Source organism: Theobroma cacao, chromosome 4 (genome assembly GCF_053813885.1).
Source record: "Theobroma cacao isolate CCN51 chromosome 4, ASM5381388v1, whole genome shotgun sequence".
NCBI classification, from domain to species: Eukaryota; Viridiplantae; Streptophyta; class Magnoliopsida; order Malvales; family Malvaceae; genus Theobroma; species Theobroma cacao.
Genome location: NC_142642.1, coordinates 22,002,954 through 22,023,261, shown reverse-complemented (window position 1 = coordinate 22,023,261; position 20,308 = coordinate 22,002,954). Strand labels below are relative to the sequence as shown.

The 20,308-nt window shown below is 34.4% G+C and overlaps 1 protein-coding gene across 1 annotated transcript; it reads right to left on the bottom strand.

The window, feature by feature from the left end:
• Positions 1-8,852: 8,852 nt before the first annotated feature.
• On the bottom strand, positions 8,853-12,043 carry LOC18507261 (uncharacterized). Its single transcript, XM_018119248.2, has 5 exons — positions 11,817-12,043; positions 11,442-11,491; positions 9,920-10,043; positions 9,690-9,797; positions 8,853-9,585 (listed from the first exon to the last, which is right to left on the bottom strand). Exons 1-5 carry the CDS (start codon positions 11,983-11,985, stop codon positions 8,966-8,968), a joined length of 1,071 nt encoding a protein of 356 aa, XP_017974737.1. The 5' UTR covers positions 11,986-12,043; the 3' UTR covers positions 8,853-8,965.
• Between the last annotated feature and the right edge of the window lie 8,265 nt (positions 12,044-20,308).

The following is a 20,308-nucleotide window of genomic DNA, read 5'->3' as shown; positions in this document are numbered from 1 at the left end:
TTCGAGGTTTAACAGATCTGCTATGACTGGTTTTGGGAAGAGTTCCGGAGGTCTGATAGATGCAAAAATTATGAAAAAAGTCATTTTGGGCTGTGTAGAGGGCCAACAAGATGTTTTCAATGTGGATAGATAGGTCACATTAGGAGTGACTGTCCACAGTTGGGACGAGGTATAGTAGCTGCTCCATCTCCACTAGCTCATAGGGATATGCAGATGAGAGATCCTTCTAGGTTACCATCGAGGCAGGGCGTAGCTATACAGTCTGGTGTAGGGAGTAACACCCTGGCATATCCACCTTCTAGACCACATACTCATACTTCGACAAGAGTGTTCGCTGTGATGGAAGATGAGGCATGGGTCCAACCTGGAGTAGTGACAAGTACTATGTCTTTATTTGATAAAGATACTTATGTTTTAATAGATTCTGGCTCAGATAGGTCATATGTGAGTATGGCATTTGCATCAATTGCTAATAGAAACTTGTCACCATTAAAGGAAGAAATTGTAGTTCACACCCCTTTAGGAGAGAAGCTAGTTAGAAACAGTTGTTATAGAGATTGTGGAGTAATGGTTGGTGACGAAGAATTTAGGAGTGACTTGATTACTCTAGCAATCCAAGATTTCGATTTGATATTGGGTATGGACTGGTTAATTGCACATCGGGCAAATGTGGATTGTTTCAAGAAAGAAGTTGTTCTTCGAAATTCGGAGGGAGCAGAGATTGTTTTTGTCGGGAACGTCGAGTATTACCGTATTGTGTAATCTCGGCCATTAAGGCTTTGAAACTAGTACAGAAAGGGTATCCGGCATATTTAGCACATGTGATCGATACTTCAAAGGGGGAACCTAAGTTAGAGGATGTCCCAATACTTAGTGAGTTTCCTGATGTATTTCCTGACGAATTATCGGGACTACCTCCTGAGCGAGAGCTTGAGTTCCCTATTGATTTACTTCCGGGTACCGCACCTATTTCTATCCCTCTATATCGAATGGCTCCGGCGGAGTTGAAGGAACTAAAAGTCCAGCTGCAAGATTTGGTGGATAAGGATTTTATTCGCCTGAGCACTTCTCCTTAGGGAGCACCAGTCTTATTTGTAAAGAAGAAGGATGGCACTCTTTGATTGTGTATCGATTATCGTCAGCTGAACCGAGTGACCATCAAGAATAAATATCCTCTACTACAGATCAATGATCTTTTTGATCAATTAAGAGATGCTATGATGTTTTCTAAGATTGATTTGAGGTTTGGGTATTATCAGTTGAAGATTAAGGAACAAGATGTACCCAAGACTACTTTTAGGATGCGTTAAAGGCATTATGAGTTTCTGGTGATGTTGTTTGGTTTGACTAATGCCCCGACAGCTTTTATGGATCTTATGAACAGGGTGTTCCATCCATACTTGGATAAGTTCATAATAGTATTCATAAATGACATCCTGGTTTATTCGAAGAATGATGATGAACATGCTGCCCATTTGCGCATTGTGTTGCAAACTTTGTGTGAGAGACAACTCTATGCCAAGTTCTCTAAATGTGAGTTCTAGTTAAAGGAAGTGGTTTTCTTGGGACATTTGGTGTCCGAAGCTGGAATTTATGTCGATCCCAAGAAGATTGAGGCAATCTTACAATGGGAGCAACCGAGAACGGTAATTGAGATTCGCAGTTTTCTTGGCTTAACCGGTTATTATCGGAGATTTGTTTAGAGATTTTCATTGATAGCGACTCCTTTGACTCGTTTGAGTTGTAAAGGAGTTAAGCTTGAGTGGGATGATGTTTGTGAGAGTCGATTTTAGGAGCTAAAGAATCGGTTAACCTTCGCTCCCGTTCTGACACTTTTAGTTGGTGAGAAAGAATTTGTGGTATACAGTGATGCCTCTAAGTTGGGATTAGGGTGCGTATTGATGTAGGATGAAAAAGTAATAGCTTATGCTTTCCAACAATTGAAGAAGCATGAGACGAATTACCCTACCCATGATTTGGAGTTAGCAGCAGTAATCTTCGCATTGAAGATTTGGAGGCATTATTTATATGGTGTGCGTTGTCAGATTTTTACTGATCATAAAAGTTTGAAATATTTGCTCACCCAAAAAGAACTTAATTTGAGACAAAGACGGTGGCTACATTGATTAAGGATTATAACTTAGTGATTGATTATCATCTAGGAAAGGCAAATGTTGTAGCGGATGCCTTAAGTCGTAAATCCTCATCGTCGTTAGCAACGCTTTGGAGTTCTTATTTTTCGATGTTACTTGAGATGAAGTCTCTAGGGATTCAGTTGAAAAATGGTGAGGATGGAACCCTACTTGCTAGTTTCGTTGTGAGACCTTCATTGTTGAATCAGATCAAAGAATTGCAGAAATTCGATGATTAGTTGAAGCGAAAAGTTCAAAAGCTACAAGAAGGAGAAACTAGTGAGTTTAGACTCAATGATGATGGTAATTTGATGTTTAGAGGCCGAGTTTGTATCCCTAAGGATAACCAGTTGAGACAAACAATTTTAGAAGAAGCTCATTCTTCTGCCTATACTTTACATCCCAGAAGCACCAAAATGTATCAGACTATTAAGGAAAGTTATTGGTGGCCGGGTATGAAACGAGACATAGCAGAGTTTGTAGCGAAATGTCTCACATGCCAACAGATCAAGGCGGAACATCAGAAACCATCAGGTACTCTTCAGCCTTTACCTATTCCAGAATGAAAGTGGGAACACGTGACTATGGACTTTGTATTGGGTTTGTTGCGGACACAAAGTGGGAAGGATGCTATTTGGGTAATTGTGGATAGATTGACTAAGTCCGCCCATTTCTTGGCTATCCATAGCACGTATTCTATTGAGAGACTGGCTAGACTTTATATTGATGAGGTTGTGATATTACATGGAGTTCCAATTTCTATTGTATCGGATTGAGATCCTCGATTCACTTCTAGATTTTGGCCAAAATTTCAAGAAGCTCTCGGAACTAAATTGAGATTTAGCACTGCCTTTCATCCGTAGATTGATGGTCAATCTGAAAGGACTATTCAGACTCTAAAAGATATGCTACGAGCTTGTGTCATTGACTTTATTGGGAGTTAGGACAGACACTTGTCGTTGGTGTTTGTGTATAATAACAATTTTCAGTCTAGTATTGGGATGGCACCATACGAGGCTCTGTATGGAAGGAAGTGCCGAACTCCGCTCTGTTGGGATGAAATGGGTGAGAGGAAATTGGTTAATGTGGAATTGATTGATCTGAGAAATGACAAGATCAAGGTTATCCGAGAGCGATTAAAGATGACTCAAGATAGGCAGAAGAGTTATTCTGATAAACGAAGGAAAGATTTGGAATTTGAAGTTGACGATAAAGTTTTTCTTAAAGTTTCTCCTTGGAAAGGTGTGATTCGATTCGCGAAGCGAGGAAAGCTCAATCCGAGATATATTGGACCCTTTCATATCATTGAAAGGATTGGGCCAGTGGCTTACAGACTTGAATTACCCTCGAAGTTAGATCGGATTCATAATGTCTTCCAAGTCTCGATGTTGAAAAAGTATGTTCCCGATCCCTCTTATATTCTAGAGACACATCCCATTGAGTTGCATGAGGATTTGAAGTTCGAAGTGTAACCTGTGCGCATTCTAGATCAAAAGGATCGAGTGCTGAGGAACAAGAGCATTCCAATGGTTAAAGTGCTGTGGAAGAATGCTCAAATGGAGGAGATGACGTGGGAAGTCGAGGGCCAGGTGAGAAACCAATATCCACATCTTTTCTTGGAATCTAGTAAGTGAAATTTTGAAGTCAAAATTTTATTTTAAGGGGGGTAGTGCTATAAAGCCCAACCTTATAAAATACTTGTCATGACATACATGTGATGGATAGCATGTTTGCATGTTAGGAAAGTCTCAAAAAATTTACAAAAATCGGTATTGTACTTAGATGTACAACAAATTTGATTTAAGCCTCGAACTAGATCAAATAGAGATTTTAGGGTGAAATTGAAAATTTTACAGTCTAAGAATAACTTAAAATGGTGATTCGGAGTTCAAGGACCGATATGGAATCAAATTGGAATTTTCATGATCCGGGGGTAAAATGGTCATTTCACCACCTGAGGTTAAGATGTGAGAGTTAGATGAAATTTTTGACTAAAATTGACTATTTAGAACATAATTTGAGTTTGAGAAGTGAAAATTTTTAATTTTGACATTTTTTCGAGCATAGGGGTAAAATAGTCATTTTGCCACCCTAGGGGCAAAATTGTAATTTTACACCACCTAACACTTGTCCAGCACCTGATTTTACCTAATATTATCATGGATAAGTGAGAAAATATACGTGATGGAGATAAAAAGTTTAAAATTTTTAAAGTTTTAATAATGGACCAATGAAAACATGCTATGTGTCAAGCTTAGAATATTTTATTATTTTCTTTAAAAATTAGCCTATAAACCTCTCATTTCTCTCCAAATATTCGGCCAAGCAAGGAAAAGAGGGAAACAAAGAAAGAACAAACCCTAGGTGGAGAATTTCAAGAGAAAAAGTGTGGAAAATCAAGGAAAACAAGTGAAAAAGGTAGGATTTCTCGATTTAAACTTGAAATCTATTTTCCTTAAGCATTTCTCCTTATTTTCCATGGTTAAATTTCATGTTTTCATGGTGAATTCATGGCTAGCTGAATGGGTATGGAGAGAGAATGATCTTGGATTGATTTGATTTCAAGTTATGTTAGTGTTTTTAGTTTTTAGTTAATTTACCATGTCTAGAAGTAAAACAACAAGAAAAGAATTCATTTCCCCATCACCCATCAATGGCCGAACCTACCTTGTATTGAGTGAGGATTAATTTGATTTTTATTTTAAAAGAATTGGTTAGAAAATGATGAATTATGGTGTGGAAAAGTAGTAGGAAAAATCACGGTGTTAATGCACCATTATTGACCGAAACTTCTAAGAAGAAAAGTGAAGATGGTTTTGTCAAATTTTAGGTTATTTGACTTATGTTTGGTGAATTAAGGTATTGGAAAAGAAATGGAGCAATTTGGAGCTAAATTGGATGTGTTGGCCAATTAATCGGGTGATAAGACGAATTAGGCCAATATCGGGTTTAGATGGTTACCCATGCATTTTGCATTCCATATCATGCATTAGTAATCTAAATTAGTTTAATTTCGATTTAGTATCAATGTAGTAAGTTTCTTGATTTTGTACTATGTCAAGGTGGTGAGTCCTCCGATAAAGGCAAGGAAATTGCATTCGAGGACCAGTAGTCAGAGTACTTCGAAAATCTGCACTCTAGACATTGTGAGTAAACTTACTGTCTTTTTAATTATCTAGGGTGAATTTTAGATGATTTCATGAATTTTATGGGAAAACGGATTTAAAAAGGTAAATTTTCATGTTTTATGAATAAATGTGCTTCAATGAAATTAATTTATAAATTTTTTTGAAATTAATAATGATTTTGAAAAATAGAGTACACGAAGACTGCTATTTATTGTAATTTGATTGTTTAAATTGATTGGCTTATGATAAATTGAGCATGATTGGCTGGTTGGCAATTGTATTGAAATACGGATTGTTTGTTTGCCTTGAAAGGCTGTGAATTACAATAATTGCCATATCATGTTATTGAATTTTATTGATTGGTGGGATAATTATTAGCTTACTGCAGTAGGCGGGTTCCGTGGACCAGCCTATGAGAGGGGCACGGTAACCCCATTTATATGTGCTCACCTCGGTTGTAGAGGCGTGTAGGGTAGCTCTTGAGGTGATATTTGAGTTCACTTCATGCCGAACCACCACGTGATGGTGAACTCAGCCAACGCTAAGGAACGACTATGATGTCCAACGAAAAATGTGTTTTATGCGAAATATGAATTTTGAACAGACTTGGCGGTCTCGGTAGGATTCCTCTGCCAAGGTGTCCCCGAGGATGGATTTATGGAACAAGCCTAGTTTTTATGAGATTCATAAGCCTCGTTACGTATTTTGAAAGAAATGTGTTCTAATGCTATGACCCAGTTTACGATGATTTATTTTATCGTCTCCATGTACTTAACTCTAGATGTTTATGATGATGTCTATTTACTCATTGGGATTTTATAATCTCACCACCCTTTTTTCCACCCATTCAGGCTCAGTATAAACTGTAGATAGCTGATATCGTCGAAGGCTATAGTTGGCTTTACTTCCTTAAAAACTGTAGGTTTACAACCTTCGTTCATTTTTGTCATTTGGGGATCCACATGTCACTGTAAATTAAATTTCATACTCTAGTTATTTGTACTACTGTATGTAGGAATTTATTTTGCTTTTACGCTGTAAAAATTATTTACGCAGTGTTCTAAAAAAATATTGTTTTAAGTTGGAAATAGTTTAAAATCTTTTAGAACGTGATATTTGGCAACGATTACTCATAGGGGAAAATGAGAAACTGATATTAAAGCCTTGCGGGGTTTCAGTTGGCATTCCGGGTAATGAGTGTCTATCGGGATATTGCGGCGGTTGTCACGAGCTCGAGGGGAGTACCGGGCCATGACATGTTTTTACATATTTTTAATATGGATGATCATGCTCTGAATCTTCTCAAAGTCTCTTGTTTTCAAAATTACATGTGCCAACCTAAGGATCAAGTTTCGAAAGAAATGACTTGATTTTTAAATGATAAGGAAGCAAAGTATATTTGTTTAATTACAAGAAGAATTGATTCTGGAGAATAAGTTAGTTCTCGAGCAAAGATCAATAGTGAAAAATCAATTTTGAGACAAGGAGAAGTTGGTTCTTGGAAGACAGAAGCTACAAACTTTGTGAAGAGCCAACACCTCAGAGACAAAGAATCGATTCTGGAGAGACATAAGGCAAAAAGAGAAACACAAGGAAAAAAGAATCTATTTTACAAGGAGAAGAAGTTAGTTCTTGAAGCACCCAAAATACAACATAGAAACTTGGTGACCAAGAAAGGCATGACACAACTGGACAAAAGTGAAGCAGCAAAATTCACGCTTGAATTCAATTTTTGGCGCTAGTTCACAAAGAAGAACCGACACCTTGAGGCAAAAGAATCGATTCTCTAAGATTCAAAAGTGTCACCTTTACACTTAGTTGTAGAAGAATCAACACCTCAAAATAGAAAACTTGATTCTCTAGAGTCAAAAAGCTACAAACTTTGCGAAGAATCGACAATTCAACTACAAAGAATCGATTCTACTAAAGCAACAAAATTGTGCAAGCAAGCTTGAATGTACAAGAAATCATTCAAAAGTTAGTCTAACAAGCAGAAAATCTCAGAGGCTATAAATATATATCTTGAAGACGTTAAAGGAAGAAAATAAGGGGATTATGAAAGATTTTGAATCATCTTTGAAAAGGAAAATAGCGGAAAAACAAAAGCAACAACTATGAGAAGAAAAGTTCCTAACTCTGAGCAAGCAAAGAGCCTAAGGTTCATATCTTTACCCTTTAGTTGATCTTTCTTGAGCTTAGACCTTGTTTGATCATTCTTATTTTTGTGAAAGCTCACACCTTTCTAAACCAAAACTTCATTATCCACCTTTTATAGAGGTTTCTAGTTTGTGTTTCACTTGAATATACTGTTGTATTGGTTATACCTCCAAGAAAAAGGTAAAAGGGTTTTATTTGATTCTTTAAAAGGCTTATTCTTGTGTAAAACTTGTGCTTTAACTTGAAAAGGTAGTGTATTGGTAGAGGTTATGCTTGATCCTACAAAAGGCAAGTTGTACAAGTTACATTTGATCCTACAAAAGGCATGTTATAGAGGTTACGCCTGACCTGTTGAAAAGGCAAACTAATAGTGGATTCAAACTCCTTGTACTATCAAGGGAGAGGACGTAGGCATTAGAAGGCTAAACCTCTATAAAAATCCTACTAAGTCCCTTTTTACTTATTCAATTCATGCTCTAGTTTATTGTTCTATTCTTTCACAATTGAATTTATTTTTTATAAAAGGGAAGAATTTTTACTTAACAACCAATTCACCCCCCGCTTGGTAGTTTTACTTTAAGCTTATCTTTTCTAACAGTTTCTAAGAAGGAATTATATTGCTCTTCTTCCCACTCTAAGACTTGTCTTCTAAGGAGTATAATTCAAACTAAAGGAGTATAATGGGTAAATTTTGCTTAGTATACCCAATTGGTCAAATTTCACTTTTTACAGAAGAGAAAAATGTAAAAGGAGTAAGCTTAGTCTCTTTAACAGGTTACTAATTATTCATGATAGGCAATTTCCTTATGATAGAGAAACTAAGAGGTAGGAAGTTAAGATTAGTCTTGTGAAAATTATATGTTTATCATGTCTTATTTATTACACAGATTGACACACATTGAGATTTTAAACTTCTATCATTGTCGGTATTTATTAACTTTGGAGCCCGGAGTTATGTATTGCCATTTGCACTTTAAAGTTACGATATGATTATCTTATAAATACTAGCCATAGCGTTTACTAAATTCCATTGATCAAAGCATATCAAGTTTTATTTTGTTAAGTAAATCACAAAATTGTTGAAGTTAATGCTTGCATGTATCAAGTGACAAGTGACAATCCACTTGGATATCATGTATGTTTGTATGTGTTTTACTTAGTGTTGAAGACTACTACGTGGAGCTGTGCATGTTTCAATGATAATCATGTTTTACACTTGTTTCTCATGTATTAACAAGTGTTATAACTATTGAAGCTGTGTATATATATGTCGAATATGAATGCAACTAGTGTGACCTTCTCTCTTTGTTCATCTCTGTTTAAGAGATATAAAACAGAAGCTGTGTTATAGCAGCCATTTACTCTCTTTCTCCCAAAACACAACAAAAATTACTTGCTCTAAACAAGTTTATTTCCCATTTCTGAGCCGAAACAATTAAAATCAGGAATACTTTATTGTTCCAAGTTTTATGAGGTTACAACAAGATCATTAAAGGACTAAAACAAACATTTTAGTTGTCGTGGAAATGTTTCAACCCCTAGGTTTCTCTACGATGAAATCGAAAACTTGAACAGCATAATATGCTTGTATTCCTTTCCAGGATAAATAATAGTTGAAGGGAAGTTAGGATGATTCACAGAGTCAGGGAAGCCTTGAGTCTCTAAACATAAAGCTCCGTGAGGTTGATAGACGTATCCACCTTTTCCCTTCACATCTTTCAGGAAATTTGCAGTATAGAATTGCACACCAGGTTGATTTGTCAACAGCTCCATAACTCTTCCAGACTTCTTATCCTTCACGACAGCTACTTTCTTAATCTTTCCAGGAGCACCATCAAGCACGTAGTTGATATCATAACCACTAGGAAGTTTATTGATTCTGCTTCCAACAGTGTGGGACTTTAGGAAATCATATGGAGTTCCCTTTACAGAAGCAAATTCGCCAGTGGGAATAAGCTGGCTATCAACAGGCGTGTACTGGGAAGCAAAAATCTGGACTTCTTCAGATAGAATATCACCACTATTGTGATTACCAAGGTTCCAGTATGTATGTTGGGCGAGATTCACTGGAGTAGCCTTGTTTAGAGCTTTGGCTTTCATTGTCACAGTCAGCTTGTTACCAGGGAGAAGGGTATAGGCCACCGTGACTTTGAGTGCACCGGGAAATCCTGTGAAATATATAAGAAATTAAATATCAGGAGAAAATTTCACCCTCTTATATATTTTCATTGACGAATTTCGAGGCCTGGATTGGCAAAAATAGTGCACTAACCTTGTTCACCATCATAGCTGTCATAGGCAAAGACAATGGAAGGAGCATGACCATCTTTCTTATACTTTTCCACTTTCCAGACAACATCACTAAATCCAATGGGGCCACCTAATGTTCATTTCATTACAACATAAATATCATAAACGAAGGATAAATAACATTAGGATTATTTAATTTAAGATGAGTAGTGAATTAGGAAAAATCATGATGAAAATGAAGAATTAACTTACCATGAAGCATGTTTTTGCCTTCATTAGGAATCAGTTTGTAATGGACTCCTTTCAAAGTAAATTGAGCGCCTGCAATTCGGTTAGCAACCCGTCCGACAATGGAACCAACGTAGGAAGTATCGTTCTGCAGAAATTACCAATTTTGTATGAAAAGAGAGCAGAATTAATGGAAATATAACGACAGAATAATGCGTAAAAGTAAAAAGAGAAGCAAAATAAATTTGTTTGATAAATTATTTTGATACTAAAGTGTAAACTGGAGATGATAAGGGAAAGAATTTTAATTTGTTCAAAGGAAAAAACGAAAAACAAGTAAAAGAAAAGGAAATTCAAATTATTCCTTCTTCAAGATAATTAATATTAATAAATAATTTCCGCTTGGAATTATCCATACCGTAAGAGATTCATGAAAAAAATATGAAAACTACTAGTCAAATTAGTATATTTTAGGGAAGCAGAAAAAGAAGATTTTCAGATTGACTGGTCAAAGTTTTATCCTATTTCAACCCATGCAAGCCATGTATCGTTAACAATTTAATTCTCAGTGGAGAAGGTTGACCTTTCAAGTCTACTATAACAATGACAATAATTAATATCTCATCAAAAATGAAAAAAAAAGGAAAAATGAGAATTATTAAAAGAATATTCTATGATTGTCACATAAATATAGGCCTCTAGCTATATAGTTTTCCACTATTTTTTGAGCTTTATAAATTCACACCAATCTTGTTTAGAATTATATAGAATACGAAATGAAACTATCTATAAAGCACAATTTAATTTATTAGATTTCCTAAACTTAAACCATAACCTGAACTTAGTAGTTATGTATAGAATCTATCAATGATTACCAAGTTTTCATGGGATAAATGCCAGCATAGAATCATCAAATCTGCCCACCATCAAAGTGTGTTACTATGGCATTGAATTTAGAGCAATCAGTGTTACCGTAAGCTTCTTAAAGACAATGACTGCAATCCAAAAACATAAATTACAAAGTTGAATTCACAATAACAAATTGAATCAGATGTGGCTTTTTGGAGATTTTCTACGAGATGGAGGTTCATGTTGGAATCTCTAGTGGAATAGGTACAAATTAGATGAGAAAAGGTTAACAAACCAAACAAATGATATAAATTGTAGTATAATAGATCAAAGGCCTGCCTTTGTCACTCATTGCCAGTAGATCAGTCTTTTCGTTTAATAAAAAAAGTCAAATATGAACAAACAAAATGGAAATGTAGGAATATTTACACCAAAATAAAGGTCTTACTCCGCCAGATTCTTCAAAAGGAAAAATATGTTTAATGAACAGGTTTTAGGGCAATCCAGCTGTAAACTCTTATCAAATTATTAATAATATTAGGAGCAATCAGGACCCACTTTAGCATGTGCGTTTAAAATATAGGAGCAGACAGGAATGCGGATCTCTCCCAGAAAAACAATGTGATTTGGCATACAAAAAGCAAAAATATCAAGAAACCAGAAAAAAGGCTGCAAATAAAGAGACGGAAATACTTACCATATACTCCTGGACAGAATCATATCCCAGAGCAATATCACCCAGTTTACCTGAATATTAGCAGAAACACGAAGACCAATGGATAGCATAAGGAGAACATCCTCCATTATATAATATCAAAGAGAAATATTTACCTAGATATAAGAAAATGGAAACTGATCGATATTGAACTTGAAATAAGCCATCAACAAAAGGATGAAAGTTGAAAGAGATCAAGACACTGTTCAATGGTTATAACGTCTAAAACTTCCAACATGGGAGTTTGCTATTGGAATTTTGGAGATGAGACATAATTAATTCTCCTTGTGTAACTCAAGGCTAATCCTTTATCACATGTGCAGAAAAGAAAGAGAGAACAAAGACCAAGAAACTAACCATATTTGTCAGGGAGGACAACTTGGACAATAGTTGCACCCCAGTTGGTGAACTTAACAGACAAATCCCCTTTCTTGAGCTCATATATCCCCACCTCCTCCTTTGTTGCAGAGCCATTGGCAATAGCAAAAGCAGCTATCAATGCAAATAAGAAAGATATCTTGGCCATGTTGTGGATTGCAACGAGGCAAAGCAGATGAGTCCAAAGGTATTTATAGGAATAGTACGAGAGAGTCGATGTGTTTACTAACACCAAAATAAAACATAAGAAAGGTTATTAAATATTTATCCAAATTAAGATACAGAACAGTCTAATTGTTTTTAATTGGTTCTACACCTTTGGTTTCTGGATTAACTCTTTTGACTTGGTGAAGGGTGCAGTTTTCAATGATACTTCATTGTCCAAATTCAGGGTCCCCCCACTTTAAATATATATGCAAACAAAAATGACTAGTATATTATGCAGTTGAATGGCTAAATGAAGCTTCCCAATCGTGGACTTTCCAGCGCTAATTTCATATAGTCAGATACTGACAGCGTGGATGCGGTAGTTTTTGCTAATTGTTTATTATGATCCTTCTTCGGGAATCAATTAGCCAAAAGGTTTTGCTCTCATGGTTTTAGGTTCTTAGTTATGAAGTAAACATTAGATGGTGAGTTGGTGAGTTACCAACCAATGAATTGATTAGATTGAAATAGTAGTAGTTTTCAACATTTCCTCAGATTCTTTCCTCAAATTAGAGTTTGATGGTTATGTATTCCTTGAAGGATAATTTGCAAACTTGAAATGAAATGTACTGTTGTTATCATTCGAAAAAGATCACATGTTTTACATAATACTGATACTAAAGTTAGTGTTTATGATTAATTAATCAATCCAGACCAAATTTTGTTGTTTCAGACACAATTGGAAGAAATTTTTAACATGGTTCATATAAGCTTACTGTTTCGAGAGTAATCCTACTAATTTTACGTTAGTAGATGTTTATGTTGAGCAATTGAATTGATACTCCAGAGCTCAAAGTTTCCTATCTAAATCGAGTCATTTACAGAGGAGAAAAAAAAAAACAAAATTATGTTTGTTTTTGGGTTAAGAGCTATCTGATCAATTGTTAAAAGTTTCAAGAGTCTAAATGATATTGTATAAATTGAACTTGCATGTGATACGAAGAGAGAAAAATTTTAAGAAACTGGGATACCAACATTATTAGCCAAATTGGATCAAGATTAATTCGACTATGGGTTTTTTTTTTTTAAGTAATTGAAGTTTCAGCTAAAGTACTAGGTGAGATGACAGCCATGAAATAAGTGGCAGAGATAGACGATTCTCAGATGTCTAGCTAAGGATGATGATGGTGGTCGAAGGCATTGATTACAAGTCATGTTCAATTATTTACGCATGCCGGCCACTTGCCTTATTCATTCATTTAACACATGGACATTTGCATTTTTTAAATCATATTATTCAATCTTCAAGAAACAAATTTGAGGGGAACAAAAAGAGAGGGGAAATTTGAGAAATCAGAGGAGTATAAATTATAATTTTTTTAAAGATTTGTAAAGGGGGTTTTTGTGATAGGGAGAGGAAGCGTTGCAAATAAGTAAAAGGATGTGCCGAAGGCGGCAGAGAGGAAGATTGGAATAGTTCCTAAAGTATTGAGTGTTGTGGCAGGTGGAAGACAATAAAAAGAGAATTGAGAGTAGAAGATAATTAGAAAGAGAAGCTCTCAAGCTGAGAATGTGTTAGCTCGGAAGGGGAGAGAAAAGTCCCTCTAAATGAATTGTGGGGCTCTATATATAGTACTAAAAGTGGCGGTTACTCAAGAATAAGCTTTAATATGCCTAATGAATGACATTATTATGAAGAACATTAATGTGAGTAACCGTTACTGTAATTAGATATAATAAGACTTGTTATCAAGTAAAAGGTATTAGAAAAGAGATGTACGTGAAAAGGTACAAAAGAATAAGCTGTACGAGAACAGGTACAAGAGAAGAAGCTGTACATGAATAGGTATACAAGAATAAGGTAGGGGGTGAAATATTTGTACTTCAGGAAAAGGTTAAGAGGAAGACCTCTTAACTACCTCCATATTTGAGCCACCAAGCCAAACTCTCCGAAACATCCCAAGATGAAAGTAACTCATGAACCCTACCACTTATTCCGAGTTGCTTTTACTGTCATCCAAGTGAAGTGGTTATTCTATTCAAAGTACCTGTTCTATTTGTATTAGTTGTTTCATATGGAGTAGTGCTTTACTTATTCTACTTGTTCTGCTTTAAGTAGTACTTCACTTGTTCTAGTTGTTTTGTGTGAAGTAGCGCTTTACTTATTCTAGTTATTCTGCGTGAAGTAGCATTTCACTTGTTCAGGTTGTTCTCTGTACAATATCATGTTGTAACATAATTCTTTAGAGTAGAAGTATTAACCAAAATCAAGTATTTACAAGATTCAAAATTAAAATTTTTAATTTGAAAATGTTTAATTTTAACAATTCAAATATCTCATTTATCAATAATAAAATCTTAACCCTAATTATATATGCTAAAATATCTAATTTAAAATTAAATCAATTTTATTGAGAAATTACCTGTCAATGTCAATAAATTGCTACCTTTCTCAAATAGTAAATAGGAATTTGGTGTTTGTCTTGGTGATAAATTTCTAATTAATGATATAGCTTGGTACCAATGAATTTGCACGTACAACTAATGTCAACAAAGCCATTGACCCATACTTCGTTGGTAATACTCATTAAAGAAAGTTGAATATTACAGTCTAACTCTAATATCATGATTGAGAATCTAGTGTTACAAAAGATATATAAATGTCAAATAATCTTATCAAGATAATAATCAAGGCTCCACCATTTTTATGCATTCAAAAACTCTGGCTACTTTCCTTTTTGTATACAAAGTAAAACTAATTGACAAGCTTAACTCCTTTAGAGGATCAAAGTGCAAAATCATGTGATCACTTTGCTTTAAATAATGTAAGTTAACATACTGATTAATCATTGTTATATATCCAACTGGTGGCCTAAGTTTTGATTTAGACAAATTGGTGGCCTAAATCATTGTTATCCACCAGAGAGTCTAATAAATAAATGAATATTTGGATTATATAGTATCAAATAAAACTTTATAATTATAAAATAAGTAATTGATCAAAATGCATTAATTTGAAGACAATATATAAATTTTACCAATTTCTTAATTTGCTTTCTTTTCTTAATTGAAAGACAAACTACACGGATGACATCTGCAAGATGAAGTAACATGATTATTAAAATAATTTATTTTAAGATAATAAATACGAATGAATGAAGAGAGATATTACCAAAAAGAGGAAAACTTTAAAATATTAAATCAAAATCACATAGATGTTAGAAATAGATTAAGTACCTTGATGTACATTTCCTCTAACATTTGATAATGTGACAATTGGTTTTAATTCTTCCATATCTTCAAGCAATTGACTTTCGATTTTTACTAGACTTCCCCATAATAATACTATCATGGATTTCATCTTACAATGATGTGTAGAAATTAACTTGTGGAAGTTAACATTATCTTCCTTCCTTAGAGACAAAGAATGTGGAGAACTAAGAAAATTAAGGTATGGTTTCCAACTCAGAGGAGGAAGAAAATTGAAGGCAAAAACGATTATAGACCTCTACAAGCTAGGTATGACTTCCAACTTAAAGGAGGAAGAAAACAGAAGGTAAAGAGGATTTGAAGTCCAAATTATATATAGTGTTTGTAGACAATTTAAGCTTTAGGATGTCCTAAAAGGTGTTTCAAGATGTATTTTATCTCTATGGCAGAGTTATGGATGTCTACATCCAAAACTAGATGGGATGAAAAAGAGAAAGGAATTCAACCTTTACATTCATAAGGTTCAAAGAAAAGAGTGAAATGAATCACATAATAATTCAAAAGACAATAGAATCATCGATGGAAGCCACACTATGGTAAAAAAGGCTAGCTTTGCATGGGCTAATAGATTCCTTAAGCAAAAGTATGAGGTAGCTAAACAATAATCTAGGCATTTACAAGCCAAGCAATTAATGTAGGGATGCAATAGTGAATACAAATCATACAACGAGGCTTTGATTAAGAGTCAATATCATCAATCAAGTGTAAGGATGGAGGTGGGAGAGGCATTTCAGCCTAAGGTTGGAAATAAGGACTCTAAACGATAGTTAACATAGAGATTAAACAAGGAAGTGATGGTGGTTTATGGGCTGTGAAACAAAATAGTGAAGAAAACATAAAACTATTAGCTTTCACATCCCTCTACCACATGAAGAGATAGAATGGCTACTAAAAAACAGTGTTGGTAAGTTACAATCTTGCATATACTTTAAACAAGTTTAAAGTTTTCTTTTGAAAGAGGGAATTTATGCATATATTAGGTTAGCTGAAAGTTTGCATGTAGTTTTAGTTATTTGTGACAAAGGAGAAATGGAGGATCTGCTTAAGAATCACAAAGAAATATTTGAGTGCTTGTTTGAAGAACTGTATCCTTGTTTCAAAATTTTTGAAAGATGAACTAAGAGGTTGTGGATGATGATTGAAAATGTGCCATTAAACCTATGGCATGAGTTTTTTTTTTTTCAAATTTTTGGGCAATAGTTAGGGCATATTTGTAAGAATAGATAAGTAAACGAAGGAGATGTTGTGTTTTGACCATGTAATAATTCTGATTGAGGTGGAAAACAAAATGCAGATTCATTTGGCTGTAAAGGTATTAGTGAATGGCATCTCCTTCAAGCTAGGAGTTTCCATTTTTAATTTGGATGATGAAGAGAAAATTATCTTATCCCAAGGTAAGGCAGTGAAGAAAATTAGATGAGTTTGCTTAACCCATGGTGGTGGAGAATGGTGGTACAATGAGCAATACCAAGGACATGGAAGGTGGCGTTCCAAAGGTAAAGTTATTTCAAACTTCTAATGGCAAGTCAATGGAAAATAGGTTGTGTCAGAGAAGTCACATGATAAAGCTAGACAATGATGCCTAATTTTTGCTAGGAGAAGAGTCTTTTTCAACCAGTGTAGCAATTGGCTCTATGTTGTAAGAAGAAATACAAAAAAGTGGAAAGGTGGAAAGGTGTAGGGATAAAGCAGTCTAGTTAGCATATGTCATCCAAGGATATGCCTACTACTTTTCCCTCAATTGTTTCAAAATGTGGGTTCGGCTTAGGTGTAGAGGTTAACCCTAGTTCCAACCATAATGGAGATTTTGTGGTTGTGGATCAAGCTTTTTGTTAAGTGAAGTAGAAATGTACCATGGGCAGAATATTGAGGACATCGTCAATGGGTTGAAACTTCATAGGATTATGGACAAATGTCAACTTGAGGTTGATGGAATAAGGGCTTATATGAGTAAGCATGATATGACTAAAATGCATAAAAGGGAGGAGGAAAATAGTAATAGAAAGGAAAAAATGGGAGACTGAGGAAGAAAATAAGTAGCAAATTGAGAAACAAGAAGATTTCTTTCACACTTGGAAAAAAGAATCTTATGAATGAAATAATTGAGGTTATTTATGGAAAGACTAACAACCATAATAACTCGTGGATGAAGTTAGAATTTGATGATGAAATTAAGATGAACTTTGCAATATTATGGGAGGCTAAAGTTACTTGAGAATTAAAATAGCATTTGGTCTTGCTGTTCAAGAATAACAAGATGATGATGGTGGAGACATTCTAGGAAACTAGAGGGAGAGGGAAAAAGTAGAATTACAAGATTCAAATTTGTTGTCGGTTGCCATAAGGGTAAATTTCTTGACTCAATGAAACTTTTAACTTTGAATGTGTGAGCAATAGAGTGAAAGGAGAAAAATAGGGTGGTTAAAAAAATTAATCAGTAAAGTAAAACCAAATTGTGTTTTAGTACAATAAACTATATTTCAAAAAGTTGAGGAAAAATTTTATAAGGGTTATGGTGGAATGCGAAAGTGCTTGGTAGTCATATAAGATACGATAGGGCATCGAGGGGTTGATCATTATAAGGAATAAGTATTTTTTTTAAAAAAAGTAGAATTATGCATTCAATCATAGTGTTACATTTTGCTTAATAGTTTTCTTGAAAAGTGAAAAATGAAATGTGTATGCTCTTAATGTGGATGTTGATAGCTAGACTCTTTGAGAGGAATTAAATAGAATTATTAATGATAACTCATTTCCTTGGATTCTCGAAGGGGATTCTAATGTTGTAAGGTGTCTTGATGAAAAGATTGGAAGCTATAACAACCATAGAGTAATGTATTGGTTTAATAATTTTATTAACATTGTAGAATTAATGGATTTACTTGTGATAAGAAGAAAATTTCATGGTGTAGCAATAGAAGTGAACCATCTTTTAGCAAATTGGATATATTTTTTAGTGGTAGTGGAATTATTAGAAATCCAAATGCAGTCCAAAGATGCTTACCTTCTTCATTATCGAATCAGAATCCTATTATGTTGGAAGATGAAGACATCAATTAGGCCCAAGACCATTCAAGTTTTTCAAGTTGGCTTAAGGAAAAGAGTTTTCAGGTCATGTTCACAAGGGCATGGAAGGTGACAAAGGTTTCCAACTACAAGGGACTATGGTATAGATTAAAGAAAGTGAAACCATTGTTTAAGAGTTGGCAAAAAAGGACTTTTGACAAAGATCAAAGACACATACAACTATTGGAAAAGGAAATCTACTACATGACAGAAGAGCTGAAAGTGAATAGATTTGATGACGATAAAAGGAAGTTGATGTTAAGTAAGAAAACAGAGCTTTGGGATTTATACAAAGTTGAAAAAGAGCTTGACATCATAAATGAAGAATGAAACGGTTCTTTGAAGGCAATAAGAATACGAAATTTTTTCATATGATAAAATAATAAATAGAAGCAAAACATTTTGTAAATGCCTTAGCTTGACATACAACTATGCCCATACAAGCTTATAAATCTCCACTTTGTATCATCTTCAAAATTTCAACAAAACAGTCTAATAGAGAAAAAGATGCAAATGATAACACATTTATACTTGGACACATAAAATCCTATAAGCTTCAACTCTAAGGGCATTCAAAGAGAACATGTAGCAATGTTACCTCCTTGTCAAAATAGACACAACAACTAGTTTCCACATGTAGTCCTCTCATATACAAAAACATCCTTATGGTGATAATTGTAAATTTATTGGTGTAATTTATCCTTTACCATAGTTAGTGTAGTGTATAGTTAAACATTGATTATAATTGGTTAGTTTAGCTATATTACATTTTTACCCTTTGCTTGTTATATTACAAACTAACCAGCATATGAATATGGTTAGCTTTCTATGTACACCTCAGATATTGCAATACATATATTTTTCTCCCAAATAATTCTCTTATTTTTGTGAAGCATTTCAACATTTCTTGATATTTCACATGGTATCAAAGCTTTATCAAAAGCTTTTGTGTTGAATTGTGGCTTGATTTTCTTGATTTTTCAGTGTCATTTCTTATCTTTTTTTTGTATTTGATTTTCTAGGCTTGATTTGTTCATTTTTTCACAGACTTCTCAATTTCTTGGTGAAACACTGAGTTAGGGTTTTATCGTTTCTTATTATTTCTTGTAATTCTTGGTTATAAATCTTTGATTTGCTCTTGATTCTTGAAGTTTTTTCTTGTTTTTCATCTTGATTTGTTCTTTATTTGATGGCTGATTCAATTACTCCAAAACCTATGACCTCACCACTTAAAGATCCCTAATCTTCAAATTTTCTTCATCACTCAGACCACCATGGTTTTGTCTCAATAATGTCGAAGCTCACTTCTTCAAATTACTCAACATGTAGTCAGTCTTTCACCCTTGCATTATTGATTTGTAGCAAGTTAAGGTTTATTGATGGTTCTATTCCTTAACCTAATGTAGTAAATAAGTTGCATATTGCATGGTTATGATGCAATAACCACATAATGGCGTGGCCCTTTACGTCATTGACACCTTTAATTGCCTTAATAGTATTTTAAACAGGTGTTGCGGCTCAATTTTGGGAGAATTTATGTAAAACCCGACCCTATAAATGCATCTCATGACATACATGCACTGAGTAGCATGTTATTACGCTAGGAAAGTCTCTAACAATAGACAAAACCCGGTATTGTACCTAACAGTACACTTGACTGGATTTAACCTCGAACTAGTTTAAATAGGAATCGTAGAATGAAATTTAATATTTTACAGTCGAAGAATGACTAAAAATGATTGTTTGGAGTTCGAGGGTTCATTTGGGGTAAAATTGAAAATTTTGATGTTTAGGGGCAAAATCGTTATTTTGCCACCTAAGATAATAATTTGATCATGAAGTGAAATTTTTGACCAAGATTAACTATTTGGAGTATAATTTAATGATAGGAAGTGAAAAATTTCAATTTCGGCAATTTTCAGAACATAAGGGCAAAACGGTAATTTTATCGTTCTGGGGTAAAAACCATAATTTTCACCACCCAAAAC